The sequence below is a fragment of the Psammomys obesus genome, unplaced genomic scaffold (assembly GCF_907164565.1).
Source record: "Psammomys obesus unplaced genomic scaffold, mPsaObe1.curated_primary_1811, whole genome shotgun sequence".
NCBI lineage: Eukaryota > Metazoa > Chordata > Mammalia > Rodentia > Muridae > Psammomys > Psammomys obesus.
Genome location: NW_026596040.1, coordinates 22,258,897 through 22,275,418, shown reverse-complemented (window position 1 = coordinate 22,275,418; position 16,522 = coordinate 22,258,897). Strand labels below are relative to the sequence as shown.

Sequence of the window (16,522 nt, the reverse complement as noted above, 5' to 3'; positions counted from 1 at the left end):
CTGTCACACCTTCCCACTGCCATAGTGTTCTGCCCAAGTGCCTGGGGCTGAGCAAGAAACCTCATGCAGAACACCTCCTTTTTGGTGCTTGCTATCTAGCTAGGCTTGCTTCAATTCATTAAATAGCCCAGACTGACCTTGAACTAGCTACAATCCCATCTCTGCCTCCCAAGTCTGGGATTAAAGCCATACTCTTCTTGCCTTTAGATTGTTCTCTCAGCTGGTTTTGGTCAAAGCCTCACAAGAGAAAACTAGAACAGAAAAATTGGTGCCAGGAGTGAGGGCATGATTATTGTGACTACCTGAAAATGTCACTCTTAAGCCTCTGGGATGGTTTTTTTTGAGAGACATTTGAGTTTGGACAAGCAGCATAGCAAGCCTAGGATTAGGTCAGCCAAGCACAGTGGGTGATTCTAATCAATGCTTACTCAGAAGACCACAATGCTGATAAAAGCATGGATGGTACAGGCAGTCTCACAAGCTTTCAGGTACAAGCGAGGACTCTATTCGAAATTGGATTATAAGTCATCGGCATTCTGTCTGACAAATACTTTGTGTGTGTTTTGTGTTCTGAGATTGAGGTTGAATTTAAAAGTCTAATTAATTTGGTGAAGGAAATTTCAAGAGAGCATACATGGTATTCAGCCCATGGCATAGATATTGCTGGACACTTTTTTTTTAATGTACATTGGTGTTTTGTTTGCATATATGTCTGTGTGAGAGTGTTAGATCCTAGAGTTATAGATAGTTGTAAGCTGCCATGTGGGTGCTGGGAATTGAACCCAGGTCCTTTGGAAGAGCAGTCAGTGCTCTTCACTGCTGAGCCATCTCTCCAGCCCCTTGCCGTGCACTTTTTTTATACAGGTTGAAAGTGAGAATTGGGAACAGCAACAACAACAAAAAAAAAATACAGAAGGATTGGAAAATGTGCAAACTGGCCAGAAAAGGAATTAACCGAAACCTGTGGACAAGGAAGATTTGGTTGTTGAAGAGACCGGCGCCATCAAAAACAAAGCCACAATGAAAACAGAAACAAACGGAAGACACGCTTTTCACTGAGACAATAGGAAAGGTATCTTGAGTTATCTCAGGACTAGAATAGACCTCACCTGTTCTGCCCTGCCTTGCATGTCCCCACCCCTCGACTGCAGCCTCAATTTTATCTCAACCAGAAAACTGCTAAGGTGTTCTCTCCAGTCTGGGGTCAGCTTCACAGGTGCCTGACTGTCTTCCGTAAAGATTACACCTATTATTCACCCTCCCGCGTGGTAAATGGATGGCGCCCCCTCACTCTTGGCCAACACAGTGATCTAACCTTTTCATCTTTGCCTCTCGTTGCAGTTCTGTTTCATACTTCTCTCGTTATGATGTGTGTGCTCCATTGTCTTCATTTGTAGCCCACTGTGATTCCTTTTTCTGGCAAGCATCTGTGTGTGTGTGTATGTGTGTGTCTGCCTTTTGTCCTTTTCCTGTTGACTTAGCCTTTTTCCTAAATTGTATTAACATTTACTGAGGAAATTGGCTGCTTTTCTGTTAGAAGTATTATGAATGTGTTCCCTCAGCTGGGTCATTTGAATTGTCTTTGGCTTTGTTGGGCATGTGTGTGTCATGGCAGAGATTCTTAATTTTCAAATAGTCAAATTTATCCAATCATTTTTATAGCTTACGAGTGTCAGGTCGCACTTAGTAGAATTTATTCTGAAATTATTCCTTTTAATTTTCCCATTACTGCCTCCACCCCATTATTTAAAAAATCATGGCTTATCTGGAATTTACTTTGATGTATATTAAAGTAAGACAGCGTTATATATCAGAGTGAGACAGGAGTCTAACTTTACAGCTACCCTGTCTTCCCAAGGCCCTGTACGAATGTTTGCCTTTCTCTACTGATAGCAAATCCCTTTTAGAACATGTAGTCCTTCAAAGTAGAACTGCCCCATTGATTTCAGCACCTACTCATGTCTAAGAATGAACTGCTGTATTATTCTCCTGTTTCAGGATTTTCTGACTGTTCTGTGAAGGGGAAGAGTGGTAGTGTGGCTACATAATGGTTTTGTTTTGGTCCCAGGTGTGGGATGTGGGACTGATTCAGAGGGTCCGAAGCAACAGACTACCTCGTGTGGGCTCTGAGAGGAGCTCTTTGCCAGCTGCAGATAGTTTAAATCCGAGGACTCTGGAGAGAGAATAAATGCTGGAGCCCAGAGAGTGTGGGCTTGGAGAAAGAACTAGGTTGTTCCTGCTCCCCACCCCCTTGGTGCTTCTGGTTGCTGTTGTAAGACAAGTAGTTGGAGCTCTCCTGAAATGAGGATTGGACTGGCTCCAAGGAACCTGACAATCCTAACCAGCAGGAAGCAGCTAAGAGAACTGTGCCCCTTCCCCCACTAACCCTTTCTCTCTCCTACCTGGTGTTGGGGTGTTAGAAGAGATTGGGGTGTAGGAGGGAAAAAAAAGATAAAGGAAAGGTAAATAAAAGAGTTTTTAAATAAGTACACCTACAGAATGGGGACACACGCATGGCACAGCACCGGTGTGGAGGTCAGAGAATACCTTTCAGGAATCATCTCTTGCCTTGTACCTTCCTGAATCATCTCTTGGCTGCATAGTCCAGGCTTTCCTGTCCCTGCCTCCCATCTACCATTAGGAGTGCTGAAATTACAGATGTGTGCCATCTGTGTGTCCATGTATGTTCATGTATGTGTAGCACATGTGTCTGTGTGTACATGCATGTGTGTGCATCTAGAAGGCAGAGATCAATCTTGAATGTTGTTTTCAGGAGCAATCTACCTTGCTTTTTGAGATCTGGTCGCTCATTGGGCCTTGAGATCAACAAGGAAAGGCTGGCCGGCCAGGGATATCCACAATCTCCAACTCCCCCGTGCTAGATGCTCCACTACATCAGGCTTTTTAAAACTAGTTTCTGGGAATTAAACTCAGGTCCTTGCACTTGCACTGTATCATTAGTACATATTTTGTTCAACATTTGAACACTGCATCACTCTGCTCCTCAAATCCCAGATTTCATCACTGGAATGTATTTTGTATGCAGATATATAAAATAATAATAATAATATATTGTCTTGAGTTTTCAGTGCTAAAATAAGAGTTAAGCATAGGTCACAACTTGTGCCACAGCTTCCTGCATTCAAATCTGAGAGACCAAAGCCTCCACTGTCTGGACCCCAGGCCGCTGAGTGTCGACTCTGCCTTCACTCACATAACAATCTCCTTCCGCGTCTGCTCCAGCATCATGTACTGGGTCCACTCCTGCTCGGTCTCATACGTCTTTGACTGATCCACAATCTTTTGGAACATGGTCCTTTTCCTGAAAGAGTAGGTCAAGTATGAGAATGAGGCAACAGAGCCGGGTGTGGCGGCGCATGCCTTTTAATCCCAGCACTTTGGAGGCAGAGGCAGGCAGATCTCTGAGTTTGAGGTCAGCCTGGTCTACAGAGTGAGTTCCAGGACAGCCAGGACAGCTACACAGAGAAATCCTGTCTCAAACCCCTACCTCTCTCCACCAACCCCCAAAAGAGAATGAGGCAACAGCTGGGCTGCTAACATGGGCTGTTCCAGATGGGGAAGTTATTAAATTTACATAGTTAACTGCACAACATGGGAAAAACTATGGCCTTGGAATAAAGACTATGTTCTAGACTAGAGAGCACTGATCTATTTTATTTTAGCAAATATGTTTCCCTGTAGAATGGGTGTAAGAACTTCTGCCTTACAGAGATGATGTATTGGACCTAACATAGAACAAAGATCAACAGAAACTAAGGCATTCACTACTATAATCATTGCTAATATTAAAGCGAGGAGAAATACCTACTTGAAATACAGAGCAAGGTCTGTGGCAATAATTGCAATGTCCATCATGTGTATTGCATGCTCGTGCTGGCGGCGATTCAGGTTCTGGAAGATATTCAAGCTCTAAAGAAAAGAATTAGACAAGTTTTGAGAAGTGGTGCAAAGTCACTCTTCTTCCAGTAGCCACCTTAAATGATGACAGACAATGACAGCCTCGGCCACTGGCAAGGCTGCCTGTGCTCATGGAGGCTTCCCGTGAGATGGGGGTCACCCTACCTCATCTCTCAGCAGTGTTTTGCCAAACTCCAAATGGTGCCTTTCCAAAATGGAGGACCCATGGAGCTTGGCCAGGGGGTTCTGTGACCTAAATAAGGAAAGAGGGGAGAGAGAGGAAGAGGGGAGGGGAGAGAGAGAGAATGAATATGAATATCAACATAGAATGGCCAAGATGGAGACTAAAGACATTATAATTTAGTCCTGCCATCTCCTAATTCCTTAGGCAGGTGCTGAAGGAGAAGGAGCAGGAAGGGCCTTGCACAAAATAATGAAATGGTGGAAGATGAGGAGCCGATGTCAAATGTCCTAACTTTGGCTTTACCCTTCTTCAGAAGTGACTGAGAGCCTTTTGTGGGTCATGGACTCTTTGGACATTGTTATCCTGGAAAGGGCATGTGCATGTGCAAAGCCACGCTGTTTTAGAGAGCTGTCTACCCTGGATGAACAGACACACACACACACACCACACAAACACACATACTCACATACACACACGCACACAGGAGATGGCCGAGCTTTAGGGGAAGTCATTGAATTTTCACGAGAAAGAAATGTTTGTTCCTTCTTTCTTTCTTTCTTTTTTAATTCAGTAAATATTTGTTGAACACTTACAATGCTATGACTAGTGCTCAGCGTCCCACGGTAAATGTAACACGATCCTTGCAGCAGCCTAGGCCAGTGAGAAGATGTGGGAAGCATGAATTCTGGCTCAGACTGTCTCATATGCCATGGGCCTGATTGGCGTCTCAGTGTTCTCATGTAATATGAGTGAGCTCCTTAGTTTTGTTTTGTTGTTGTTGTTGTTTGTTGTTTGTTTTTTTTTTAACTCAATTTGACAAATTTGTGGTTACCTCTGGGAAGAGGTAACGACAACTGAGAAAATGCTTCTTTTAGATTGGCCTGTAGGCAAGCCTGTGGGGGCATTTTCTTCATTAATGATTGCTGTGGAAGGACCCAGCCACAGGGGGCTAGTGCTGTCCCTAGGCAGGTGGTCCTGGGAGATATGAGAAAAGTTGTCCTGAATGAAAGCCTGAGAAGCAAGCCAGTAAGCAGCACCCTTCCATGGCCTCAGCTTCAGTTCTTGCCTCCAAGTTCCTGCCTTGAAGCTCCTGCCCCGACTTCCCTCCGTGATGGGCTATAAGCTGTGGATGAATTAAACCCTTTTCTCCTGCAAGCTGACTTTTGTCATGGTCTTCACAGCTCAAAGCATGGTTTCAAAGAGACCGTGCTTCAAGGACAACGCCTCAGAGGCCAACTGGAATATAAACCTGATTGGAACGGGGCTGTCTTTTTTTTTTTTTTTAATGCAATGCAGCTCATAACCCTTCATCAGGAACATTACAAATGCAAGGATGAATGAATTTTTACAGTTATTAACATGTTGACTCAAACTAATTCCACACATAAGACAGGGAAGGAGAAAGAGTCAGAGTATGAAGTTTTAATGTCCGCTGCTACAATAACAAACTATCACTGACTTAGTGGTGTAAAACAGTACAGTGTACCTCCTCTCAGCTCTGGAGCTCAGATAGCTAATGCGGGTCCCAGGGTGCTCTCCTCCTGAGGCCCTTCAAGGGAGTGTCTGTCTCCGTGTCTTTCCCATCTCCTAGACTCCACTTACATCCCTTGCTGCTAGGCCCTTTTGACATCTTCACAGACAGCAGATAGAATCTTATCTTTTCCTAACTTCCTGGCTCCTCCTCACCAGGAACCTTGGGACTTGCAGAAGCCCTGCACCTCAGCCTAGTTCATAGCCCAAGCTTCTTGACTCAACCACAACTGAAAAGTCCCTTTTAGGATTCAGTCAACATTCCCAGGCTCCTGGATTTGGAATGACTGGGCCTAAATCCTCGGTGCAAGGAAAGTGGGAGGCTACGGACAGTGGGACCCTTCCCTGGTAAGTCAGTCTAGGGATAGTGTCTATCTGGGTAATGAATCTGGTGGGGTGAGGGGAAGAGAAGAGAGACAGAAACCCGGGGAGTGGGGGTGGGTGGAAGAGCTGACTCACTTCATCTGGTAGAGGTTGTTCGTGCCTCTGTGGTCGATGTCATGACAGAAGGCAGCAGTGACCATGGCCAAGGCCTCCAGATCAGTGAAGTACCGCTTCAGCTTTCCTGTCTGGAAGGATATTAGGGGTATAAGTCATCACCACTTAGGGGGATGGAAGCAAGGCAGAGAGAAAGGTGGACAGGGCAAGACAGGGCCCTACACGTGTAAGTGTGTTTGTTTGTTTTAGCTTTTGACACAGTGTCTCATGTATCTCCCAGGCTTGCCTCGAATTCATTTTTTTTTATTTTGGTATATCTCTCTCTCTCTCCACCCTCACCTTTCTGTCACAACACCCATGTGGACAAAGGACAAGTTTTGAGAGCTGGTTCTCTCCCTCTACCATATAGTTTATGGGGCTAGAACTCATCAGGCTTAGCAGCAAGCACCTTTACCCACTAAGCATCTTGTAGGCCCTGGTCTAGAATTCTCTATAGAGCTGAAGATGACCCTGAGTCTCTGGTCCTCCTGCTTCCCTCACTCCTGAGTGCTGAAATAATAGGCCTGGGCCACCATGCCCAGTTTATGCCGTGCTGGGGATCAATCCCAGGGATCCCAGCCAATTCTGACCTCATTCTGTTCCCCGCTCCAATGGGGTGGCCAGTGGTTTGCTCTACTCAGGCTGGAGAGTTTCAGTACAGCCCTGAGACAGTTCCAGGTAACAGGGACACTGAGCACCCTATTCCTGCCATCCTAATTGGACCTCTGTATCTGTGCCCTGGAGGTGGAAGGGACTGCACACGGTGATCATTAAAAACCTTGCAGCCATTATGTCATCATCAAGTCTTTGAACGTGGCCAGACCTGTAAAGCTGACTTTCCAAACCTGGTCTGCCAGTCAAGGTACACCCAGAAGGATCTTTCTCTGGAGATGCCTCGAATATTTCACTCTTGTTTGTGCTGAGCTTGAAATGAAGGTGGGGAGAACTCTGAAGAGCTGACACTGACTCTATGAAATAAGCCAAAATGCCAGGAGTGCTGATGGCCACAGTCCTGTGATGATGGAGACAGGAAGAGCAGAAGTTCTAGATCACCTTCCAGCTACATAGAGAATTTAAGGACAGCCTGAGCTACATGAGACCCTGTCTCAACACACATACACACAATACACATACATGCACATACATACACACACATACACACACAGAGAGTGGGGGTGGAATGAGAAAGACGGGATAAAGGAGAGAAAATAGAAGGGAAATGAAAGGAAGAAAAGCCAAATTTAAGATTGCTATCATTGTCACTTTCTGGTGACCTGGCCTGAACTCTTAGGAATGCAGACAAAGAATGTGAGCCCATCAGGGAGCTGTGGCATATGAGCTATCTGGAAAAAAACTTTCAAGGAGATATGATGGGTTCTGAAATTTCTGAGTCAAACAAACCAAGGCCACCCAAAGACATTGTAGCAATGTTTGTCATAGTAAAAAATTAAAAAAGCAACCTTCACTTCCAACAATAGGGATTTGGGTAAAGAATTTATAGCACAGCAGTTACAGTCAGCCCTCTCTGTATCTGTGGATATATGGGCTCCACATCTGTGAATCTAACCAGTTGTGGACCCAAGAGAGATTTTGAAATTGTTTTCTAGGGGCCTGAGGATGTAGCTCAGTAGAGTACCTGCCTAGCGTATATGAAGCTCTGGGTTCCACCCCAGTACTGTATAAACCAAGCACAGTGTAAAAACCTCTCTAATCCCAGCACTCGGGAGGTGGAAGCAAGACAACCGGAAGTTTAAGGTCAGCCAGACGTGGGGTGTACTCCGTAAAAGCAGCACTCAGGGAGGCAGAGGCAGGCAGATCTGTAAGTTCAGCCCCAGCCTGGTCTACAAAGCGAGTCCAGGCCAATGCTACACAGAGAAACCCTGTCTTGAGAACAAAAAAAAAAAAAAAAAATTTAAGGTCTTGGCCTACATGGAAGGTTTAAAGCCAGCTTGGGCTAGATGAGATCCTGTCAAAAAATTATGTTTATGCCAACATGTTCTTGTTATTTCCTGAGAAATGCATTAGAATATCTGTATAGTGTTTCCGTTACATTAGATATCATAAGTAACTTAGACATGACTTAAAGTATCCAGGAGGATCCTGGTATGATGGTACATGCCTGTAATCAAGGTCAAGCTGAGCTACATTCCAAGACCCAATCTCATACAAGAATACACAGGGGGCATAGGTAACATGCAAATACTCCACTGTTTTATATCAGAGACGACCATACACAAAGCTTTGGTATGAGGAGGTAACCTAAAACAAGATCCCCCTCTACACGCACACACACAGATTGCAAAGGACAACTGTTTTGTGCAACAATAAAACTATAAATGGATGAACCTTGTAGACACTATGATAAATGCAATAAGCCAGAAGGAAAAGAACAAATAATGATTCCACAGCAGTACCTAGAGTGATCAAGTTCATATAGAGAGAAGATAGAGTGAAATTGCCCAGGAGGTAGGAGAGAAAGGCAGTATTGTTGAATGGCTGTTGTTTGAGAAGGTGAATATTCTAGAGATGATCATGACAACAACGGTATAACATTGTGAATATACTTAACACCACTGGACTGTACACCTAAAATGACCTCAATGGTAAATTTTTATGTTTCATATAGTAGAAAATGTGCGGGCTGGAGAGATGGCTCAGAGGTTAAGAGCACTGTCTGCTCTTCCAGAGGTTCTGAGTTCAATTCCCAGCAACCACATGGTGGCTCACAACCATCTATAATGAGATCTGGTGCTCTCTTCTGGCATGCAGACACAAAAAAGAAAGAAAGAAAGAAAGGAGGGAGGGAGGGAGGGAGGGAGGAAAGAAAGAAAGAAAGAAAGAAAGAAAGAAAGAAAGAAAGAAAGAAAGAAAGAAAGAAAGAAAAAAAAAGGAAAGTCTGATTGGCATATATAATGGAAGAACATAAGAATGTATGATATACATTTTCAAATAAAACATTATAGATTATTGCATTGGTTGTAAAAATAAGTGGCATCTATTCTCTGTCTCTGTCTCTCTCTTTCTGTGTGTGGTACAAAAAGAAAACTTGGTAGGATTTGTACACTTCTCTGCTCTTTTTTGTTGTGTTTCGAGAGAGCCTTGCGAGATGGCGCAGGCTAAGCTGCTCTGGCCTCCTGAGTGCTGTGACTACAGGCTTGCCCCACCACGCCCGGCTTGTTCATGGACCTCTTTTTATGCTTATATTACTTTTGTAATTTTTTTTTTTTTATAATTAGTGCTAGGAATTGAACCCCCTAGGCAAGTACTCTGTCACTCAGCTACATTCTCAGACAAAATTTCGAAATTCTTGAAAGTCATTAAATAAAAATGGCCACGCCACGGCTGCCACATGAGCCCGTCTCCCCGACCCTACAGCCCTCCGTACCACCAGCAAGGAGAACATGGTCTGCCCCACGTTGAAGCCATGCCGCCAATTGTGGTAAGTGATCCTCCTGTAGCCTTTGCTCAGGGAGTACATGAAGCGCACCAGGGCCTGTGAACACACGCATCGGTGAGACAGCGCGCCCCCGCCCTCGGGAGACCCGAGGTCCTCCCACCCCATCACTGACCCAGAGAGTGGGAAGTAGCCACAGAGGCAGAAAACACCCTACGGCTTGACAGTGGGGACGCAGGTGTTACAGGCAGGGAGACTGTGAGCCGCCCGCACCCTCCACGGATTGAGCTTCCGAATCCCTGGAGGTCCTGTTAGCATCAGATTCCTTAGCGCTGGTCATGCGCTGACGTACCTGGGCCTGGGGGGTGTGTGGGTGCGTAAAGCGAAAGGCTCGTCTGACAGTGTCGTGGGTTGTACTGATGTGGTCTGGAGCAACACTTTGAAAACCACTACTTTAATCAAAGTCTAGGAGGTTTTGGGCACCCCTATCCTCCACACGGCCTCTCCCATGGTGCATCTCTGTAAGGAGCCCTGCAGTGAAGAAAACTGTTTCCATGACCTTAACTAATACCTTCCGCCTACATGGGAGCTTCGGGGACCCTGATCCAGAAAAGAAGTGTCTTCTCTAACGAGGACCCAGACAGGGCCTAGGCACATACTGTGAGCCTCAGATGCAGAGCACAAGCTCTACAGACCGAGCAGTTCTAAAGCCAGGGAGGAAGGAGGAAGGGAGGAAGGGCCAGTGACCTGGAATCCTGGCACCCAGGAGGTAGAGGCAGGACCATCAGCTACGAGTTCAAGGCCAGGCTGCACTGCACGAGGGACTCTGGGCTAGACCCGGCTGCAGAATGAGGAAGGGGCGAGCGGCTCTGCACCTCACCTCCTGTGGGATGTGGAACTTTTCCACCACTCTGAGCTCATAGTACATCTGGATGCCGCACTTCACCAGCTCCAGCTCCGTGAGGGGCAGGTCGCTGAAGTGAAACTTGTTGATTTCGTATTTCTCCACATCTGGAAGTTCTCCTTGCTGTATTGGAGTAGAGTCCAGCGATTAAGGGGGTGTGGTGGTTTGAATGCTTGTCCCATAGGGAGGATGCGTGGAGTAAGAAGTGTGTCACTGTGGGGGCAGATGAGGTCTTCTGTGCTCAGGTCCACCCAGTATGGAGAACAGTGTCCTCCTGGCTGCCTTTGGATTAAGATGTAGAACTCTCAGCTCTTTCTACAGCACCATGTCTGCCTACATGTTGCCATGGCAATAATGGCTAAACCTCTGAAACTGTAAGGCAGCTCCAATTAAATGTTGTCCTTTATAAGAGTGGCCGTGGTCATATTGTCTCCTCACAGCAATGAAGCCCTAACTAAGACAAGGGGCGTGGTGTGCTCCTGGAACCCTCCCTTAGGTCTGCTGAGGGAAGGCAAGCTGGGCGAAGGGATGCCTGAGTCCTATTGCGTCAGGGTGAGGCTGCTCACCAGGATCTCAGCCAGCTCCTCTTCCTCGCACTCGCACGGCTCTTTCCCATACACCTCTCTGGTTTTCTGCCAGGCCCCAAAACAGCAGAAAAAAATGCAACAGGTTATTGTCTCAAGAACCCAAGGAGACTCCCCATCCCACTTTTGCTTTGCGCCTTCCTCCAGCAGAAGCACCCACTCCGAGGCCGAGGCCGAGGCCGAGGCCGCTGTTTAGCATTCATTGACAAATGAGCCCTGGGGCTTTGGAGCCCTGGAGACCTACCTTCAAATTCAGCCTGTCACTTTCTAGCTGTGCTACTGAATGCCCAAATCTCAATCCCTCATCTCTATCAAATGGCAACAATAAAAGCCTATAAAATCATCATTTGATTGTGCAGTCTTTTTTCTTTTTTTTTTTCAATGTTAGAGATAGAGCCCAGGCCTTGCCCATACTAGGCAAGCACTTTAGCATTGAGTTAAATGATTTTATTTTTGAGACAGAGTCCCACTGTGCTGGCTCTGTGGGGCTGGCTGGCTAAGATCTGCTGGCCTGGAACATTCCATCCTCCGACCTCAGCTTCCCAAGTGTTGGGATCATGGGCACATTCCATCAGGCCTGGTCCTTGTTTTTAAACAAACTATGTGAACTAGCCAAACACGGTGGGAACATATCTGTAATCCCACCCAGCACTCAGAGGCTGTGGCGGGGGTGGGGGGGTGGGGGGTGTCATAGACTTGAAGGCAATGTAAGCTACATAGAGAAGGCCAGGCCAGCCCAGGCTATCTAGTAAAACTGTCTCTGAATGAACAAAAGTACAACTAAAATAAGTATGTAAATTATTGTCACAGTGTAGTATGAACAAAATAATATTATTATTTATGTTTTTGTTGTTACTGATGGTTGAGGATAGTGCGGGTTTGGCCATAGTCCTTATTAGAAACCAGGTGCTCCCTAAGCCTGCCTTCAGCAACACAGCAGCAATATCATCACCCGTTGCTAATCCTTCAAAAAGTTCCCACCATCACAGACCACTCTTGCTCTCTCTTTCTCTGTCTGTCTGTCTGTCTGTCTTTGTCCCCCAATACATTTCCTGGATGAGATCTGTTGTGAGATGTGATCTCTGCAGCATACCTTGGCCACAGCTGGCCAAAGTACTCCGCTACAAAACCCTAAGTCTTTGTTCATGTGCTGTGTGACCTGAGGCAAGACCCTTTCCTCTCTGCGCCTATTTTCATGTGCCAGACGGAGGGATCAGTTAATTGTTTCTGATTTCTTGTTCCAGGGTGAAATCTGTTAACTTCCAACTGGTTCATGGAGGCTATGTGTTCTTCTGGTCCACATATCCATCATTTGGCTGGGATTATGGTTATGAGGCATTTCATCAAAACTTGGTGTTTCTCCTATGAACTGACCACTAATAGATAAGAAATAATCGGATTTTCTATGGCGTCTGCTGAGGTTAAGGACTGGTCTTTTGCTGGGGATATAGGTTAGTGGTGGAGAGCTTACCCAGCGTGCTCTGGCTTATCTGGGCATGGTTGTGCATACCTGTGAATCTCAGGTAGAGACAAGAAGACCGAAGTTGAAGGTCATTCTCAATTACAGACAAGACTGAGGCCAGTCTGGGCTATGTGAGATCTTATGTAAGGAAAGCGAAGCAAAGAAAAGCCTGAGGCTGGGCATGATAGAACAAACATGTAACCCCAGCGCTGGAAGGCAGAGGTAGGAGACCTGGCCAGCTGGGATTACTTATGTCTCAATAAAAAAAAAAAAAAAAAAAAAGGAGACAGAGATGAGGAAACGGAATGAGAGACCTCTGAGAACATTGGCCTGGGATATGTTGATATGTGAGGTATATAGCCGAGGCCTTGGGGTCTCAGCTGGATATCATATCCCAAGCCATTTGACTAAGTCAATTTGTTTGTTGGATCTTGGTTTATTTAACACCCTCTCCACTCCCCCAGGAACAACGAACCATTGATACTCACATATCCAGTTTCCCATTCATGATGGCACCCCTGATCCATGAGCACTCACCTGCTATTTGGACAACTCTCCTGATGGGGTACTCACCACCCCCTGAGGCACCCATTAAGAAAGATCACAGAGAAGTAGTTCATTTTCCTGACAAAGGTTAAGTGAGAACGCTTCTCATACTAAGTGATTCCCTTCTCTCTGGGGCCTCAACTCCTTCATATCTGTACTAGGTAAGAAACCCTTTCCTGCTCACCTGACGGAGCTAATGCATGGAAGGCCTCAAACATATTCCTAAGTGGGAATTTGCTGTATAAACTGTATTTTGTTTTGAGACAGGATTTTGTGCAGCCCAGGCCAGCTTCAAGCTCACTATGCCACCAAAGATGACTTTGAACTCCTCCGTCTGCCAGGTGTGTGATTACAGGTGCGCTCTGCCATGCTTAGTTTGTGCAGTACTCAGGAGCAAAGCCGGGGCTTCATGCATGCTGGGTAAGCACTCCACCACCGAGCCGCATCTCCAAATTACAAAGTGGCATAATTATGGGAAGGCATCCTGCTCTCTCAGAACCACTGCTTTGCTCCCCACGTGTGTGGGTCTTTTAAGTGAGTGACCCTATAAAAGGGAGGCTCTGTGAAATGGCCCCTGATCCACAGGTTTGCCAGATAAAGCTTCCTGCCAGAGTAATGACTGAGACTGGTTGCTCTTGTCGCTAGTGACAAGTCAGTCTTGATCCCAGGGGAAAGCAGGGTCTATAGTGCTATCAAGCCAGGGTCAGGCCCCAAGACAGAGGTGATTCTGCAAGAGCTATTATTTGTTGGGCAGTCATTATTAACTACTCTCTGGTGTCATCCACCCAGCTTTGAGGCCTGTCACACCTCTGTGCTAGGTGGGAGAGACAGGGCCGAACCCACTCATGCCTGGTAGGCTTCACACCTGGCCTCAGGCCAGCACATCTCCATGGCATACTGTACCAGAAACAAGTGAAGACCACTACCCACCAAGATCTTCTGGATCTCCTCGTTATCACACTTCACGTGATATTTCACAATGTCCTGGAAGATATCCTTCCTGTTTTCAAGTTTGTTCATGGACTCGTAGGTGTCAGGGTTTAAGACCGACCAGCCCAGGAACTGAGTCAAAGACTGCAAAGAAAGAATTAGAGGTGGCGGCAGCCCGGGTCCTGAGGGCAAGACTGTTGAGACCTGTTTTCTTGGCTATAAAGTGGGTTTGCAAAGCTGGGTGGGGTGGGCAGGCTGTGATAAAATAACGGATTAAATGCATTTTAAATTATTGATAAATAATAATGTCACAAAGGGAAGCGGAGCAAGCAGGAAGTACATAGGCTCTCTGTGCCTTCTCATTAGTTCTCGTGTGAATCTAAAACTGCTCCAAAAAGTAAAGCACATTGATCACGTGGGGCACATGTGTGAGGAGGGGACACAAAGAAAATGGCTCTCAAGGCTCCTCGGGGTTGTGACTTCCCACCCCTCCCAGCGGTCAAGCAGCTGCACACTAGGGTCCCATCACACAGCTCTGGAAGGCCAAGCCTGAAGCTAGTGGATGCTGACCCCCGCCAGCAAACGGCTGCCCAGCATCCCACACCTCCATGAGGGTCTCGTCCATGTCATCAAAGGGCTTCCCGTCTTTGCGGTTGTAAAACGTGGCCACACCAACGATCTCTTCCTTCTTGTTGACAATTGGCATGGAAAGCACATTTTTAATCATCCATCCAGACTCATCCAGAGGCTCTTTCTACAAGAGAGTAGAAGAACTGCAGGCTTCACCACTGCCATGCTGCAAAGGTAACTGGGATTGACTTGGGGCTGTGACTCAACCCGAATGACCTGGCTCAGCTCCGAGAGACTGGAACCTGGGTCTTGTGTGGCTTTAGCTGCCTACAAATGCTATAAACTCCCTATGCCAGGAGCTACGGTTCCCACTCGAGAGATGTCAGGGCTGGCGTGTGCCAGCCAGGGTGTTAGATGGCAGGATCAGAAACATCCCAGACAGGGAGTGGCCCAAGCAAGGGTCCTGGGGTCAGAAAACGAAGGATGGCAAGTATTTTCAAATTGAAAGGGATCTTGGAATTCACCCAAATAGCAGCTTCTCCCCTTTCCTTTAATGTAACTTTGTTCAAATTTTCACTCTTCAGACTGCTTCCCAAGAAAGCAGGCGGGCCCTACTGTGTTCTAATGCTCTTTCTGAAGACAGAAAGGAAAAAAAGCCTATGCCTAAGAGATCAAATAAACATGGCTTACCTGGAATGCAAAAAAGTCCTCTGCAGGGGCATTCATTATATTGCAGATCTGCAAACCCAGAGAGGAATAATATAGCTGGTCAGAGCTGAGCAAGAACCTGAAAACCCTGCTCACCCTTAAGAACACAAGTCCTTGCCCAAGACCCACTGTGCTCATCAGGTGGACAGATTCAAAACGGCTCAGGGTTTTGTGTGAAACATGTAGTTTCACACATTGCTTCCTTGGTTATCATGGCACTGTCTCTCTTGGGTCTTCAAACATTTTTTACCTCTCTTCATTCTTCATAGAATCCTCTTCCTCCAGCTAATCTGGAAATGCTGGCATCTCCCAGTATCGCACTGAATGCCCCGTCCCTCAGGTTTCCTGTGCTGCCTGACCCTGAGACTCCTCATCTCTATCAACTGATGTTATCAACTGATGTTACCAGATAGAAAAGGTCACCTGCTAGATTTTACTCTGTTTGTTACATTCTCCAGGCATTTCTAAAAAAAAGCTAAGTGTACAGCTGTCACTATTAATAACTATATAGTATCCCATTTTGTGGCTCTTTTGTTAAGTATTTTGATGTTCAGGAGCATGCATTCGTGTGTATTTGTAAGTGCTGTTTTATTTTTGTGTTTGCAGGGTGGGGGGTGTTCAATCTCACTACATAGCCCTGGATGGCCTAGAATTTGGAGCCAACCTGCCTCTGCCTCCTAAAAGCTGAGGTTTAAGAAGATACTCTAAACATCTCTGGCTCCATTACATTAGAGTTCTGTTTTGTTTGCTAGGAAGGATTCTTTCCTTGGGCTATAAAGTAGATTAAGAAGCAAAGAGTGCTTCAACCTGATTCTGTATTGCTAGATTCCTCTCTTGAAGACTAGATCAATATGATCCCTCTGGAGCACTGACAATGGGGCCACTGTATGCAGCTGTGTAGTGTGCACATGAGTTGGCAGCAGCCATGCTTGCCCACTGCAGAGAGAGGCTGCCTGGTTTCAGAGGTTGAACTATCCCTGTTTTTTTTTTCTTTCTTTCTTTCTTTCTTTCTTTCTTTCTTTCTTTCTTTCTTTCTTTCTTCCTTTCTTTCTTTCTTTCTTTCTTTCTTTCTTTCTTTTTTTCTGAGCACTGCCCATATGTTGTAGCATCTTTCCAAGCCTCTGCAAGGCCTATGTCCATCAGATACGCTTACTCCTTCCTCATTGTTGCTCTCAGCTCAGAGGGCATGCTCCCACAACCTTGCTAATCTTTCAGCTCACACAGTCAACATAGCAACCATCCAGGCATGCATTCTCCTTCTTTCTCTTGAATTCTCTACCTGCTCATTGACCACCATTCCTCAGTCACCTTCTTC

At 46.1% G+C, this 16,522-nt stretch overlaps 1 protein-coding gene across 2 annotated transcripts in view; it reads right to left on the bottom strand.

The window, feature by feature from the left end:
• Positions 1-16,522, bottom strand: part of Pde6a (phosphodiesterase 6A) — a 57,690-nt gene that overhangs the window by 17,540 nt on the left and 23,628 nt on the right. For both annotated transcript variants that reach the window (XM_055622556.1, XM_055622557.1), the window contains 10 exons: positions 15,190-15,237; positions 14,534-14,683; positions 13,930-14,073; positions 10,974-11,039; positions 10,384-10,530; positions 9,495-9,602; positions 6,092-6,201; positions 4,084-4,171; positions 3,830-3,930; positions 3,215-3,322 (listed from right to left, as the gene is read on the bottom strand). In XM_055622556.1, the coding sequence (XP_055478531.1) occupies positions 3,215-3,322; positions 3,830-3,930; positions 4,084-4,171; positions 6,092-6,201; positions 9,495-9,602; positions 10,384-10,530; positions 10,974-11,039; positions 13,930-14,073; positions 14,534-14,683; positions 15,190-15,237 (1,070 nt within the window). The remainder of the gene's footprint in view (positions 1-3,214; positions 3,323-3,829; positions 3,931-4,083; positions 4,172-6,091; positions 6,202-9,494; positions 9,603-10,383; positions 10,531-10,973; positions 11,040-13,929; positions 14,074-14,533; positions 14,684-15,189; positions 15,238-16,522) is intronic.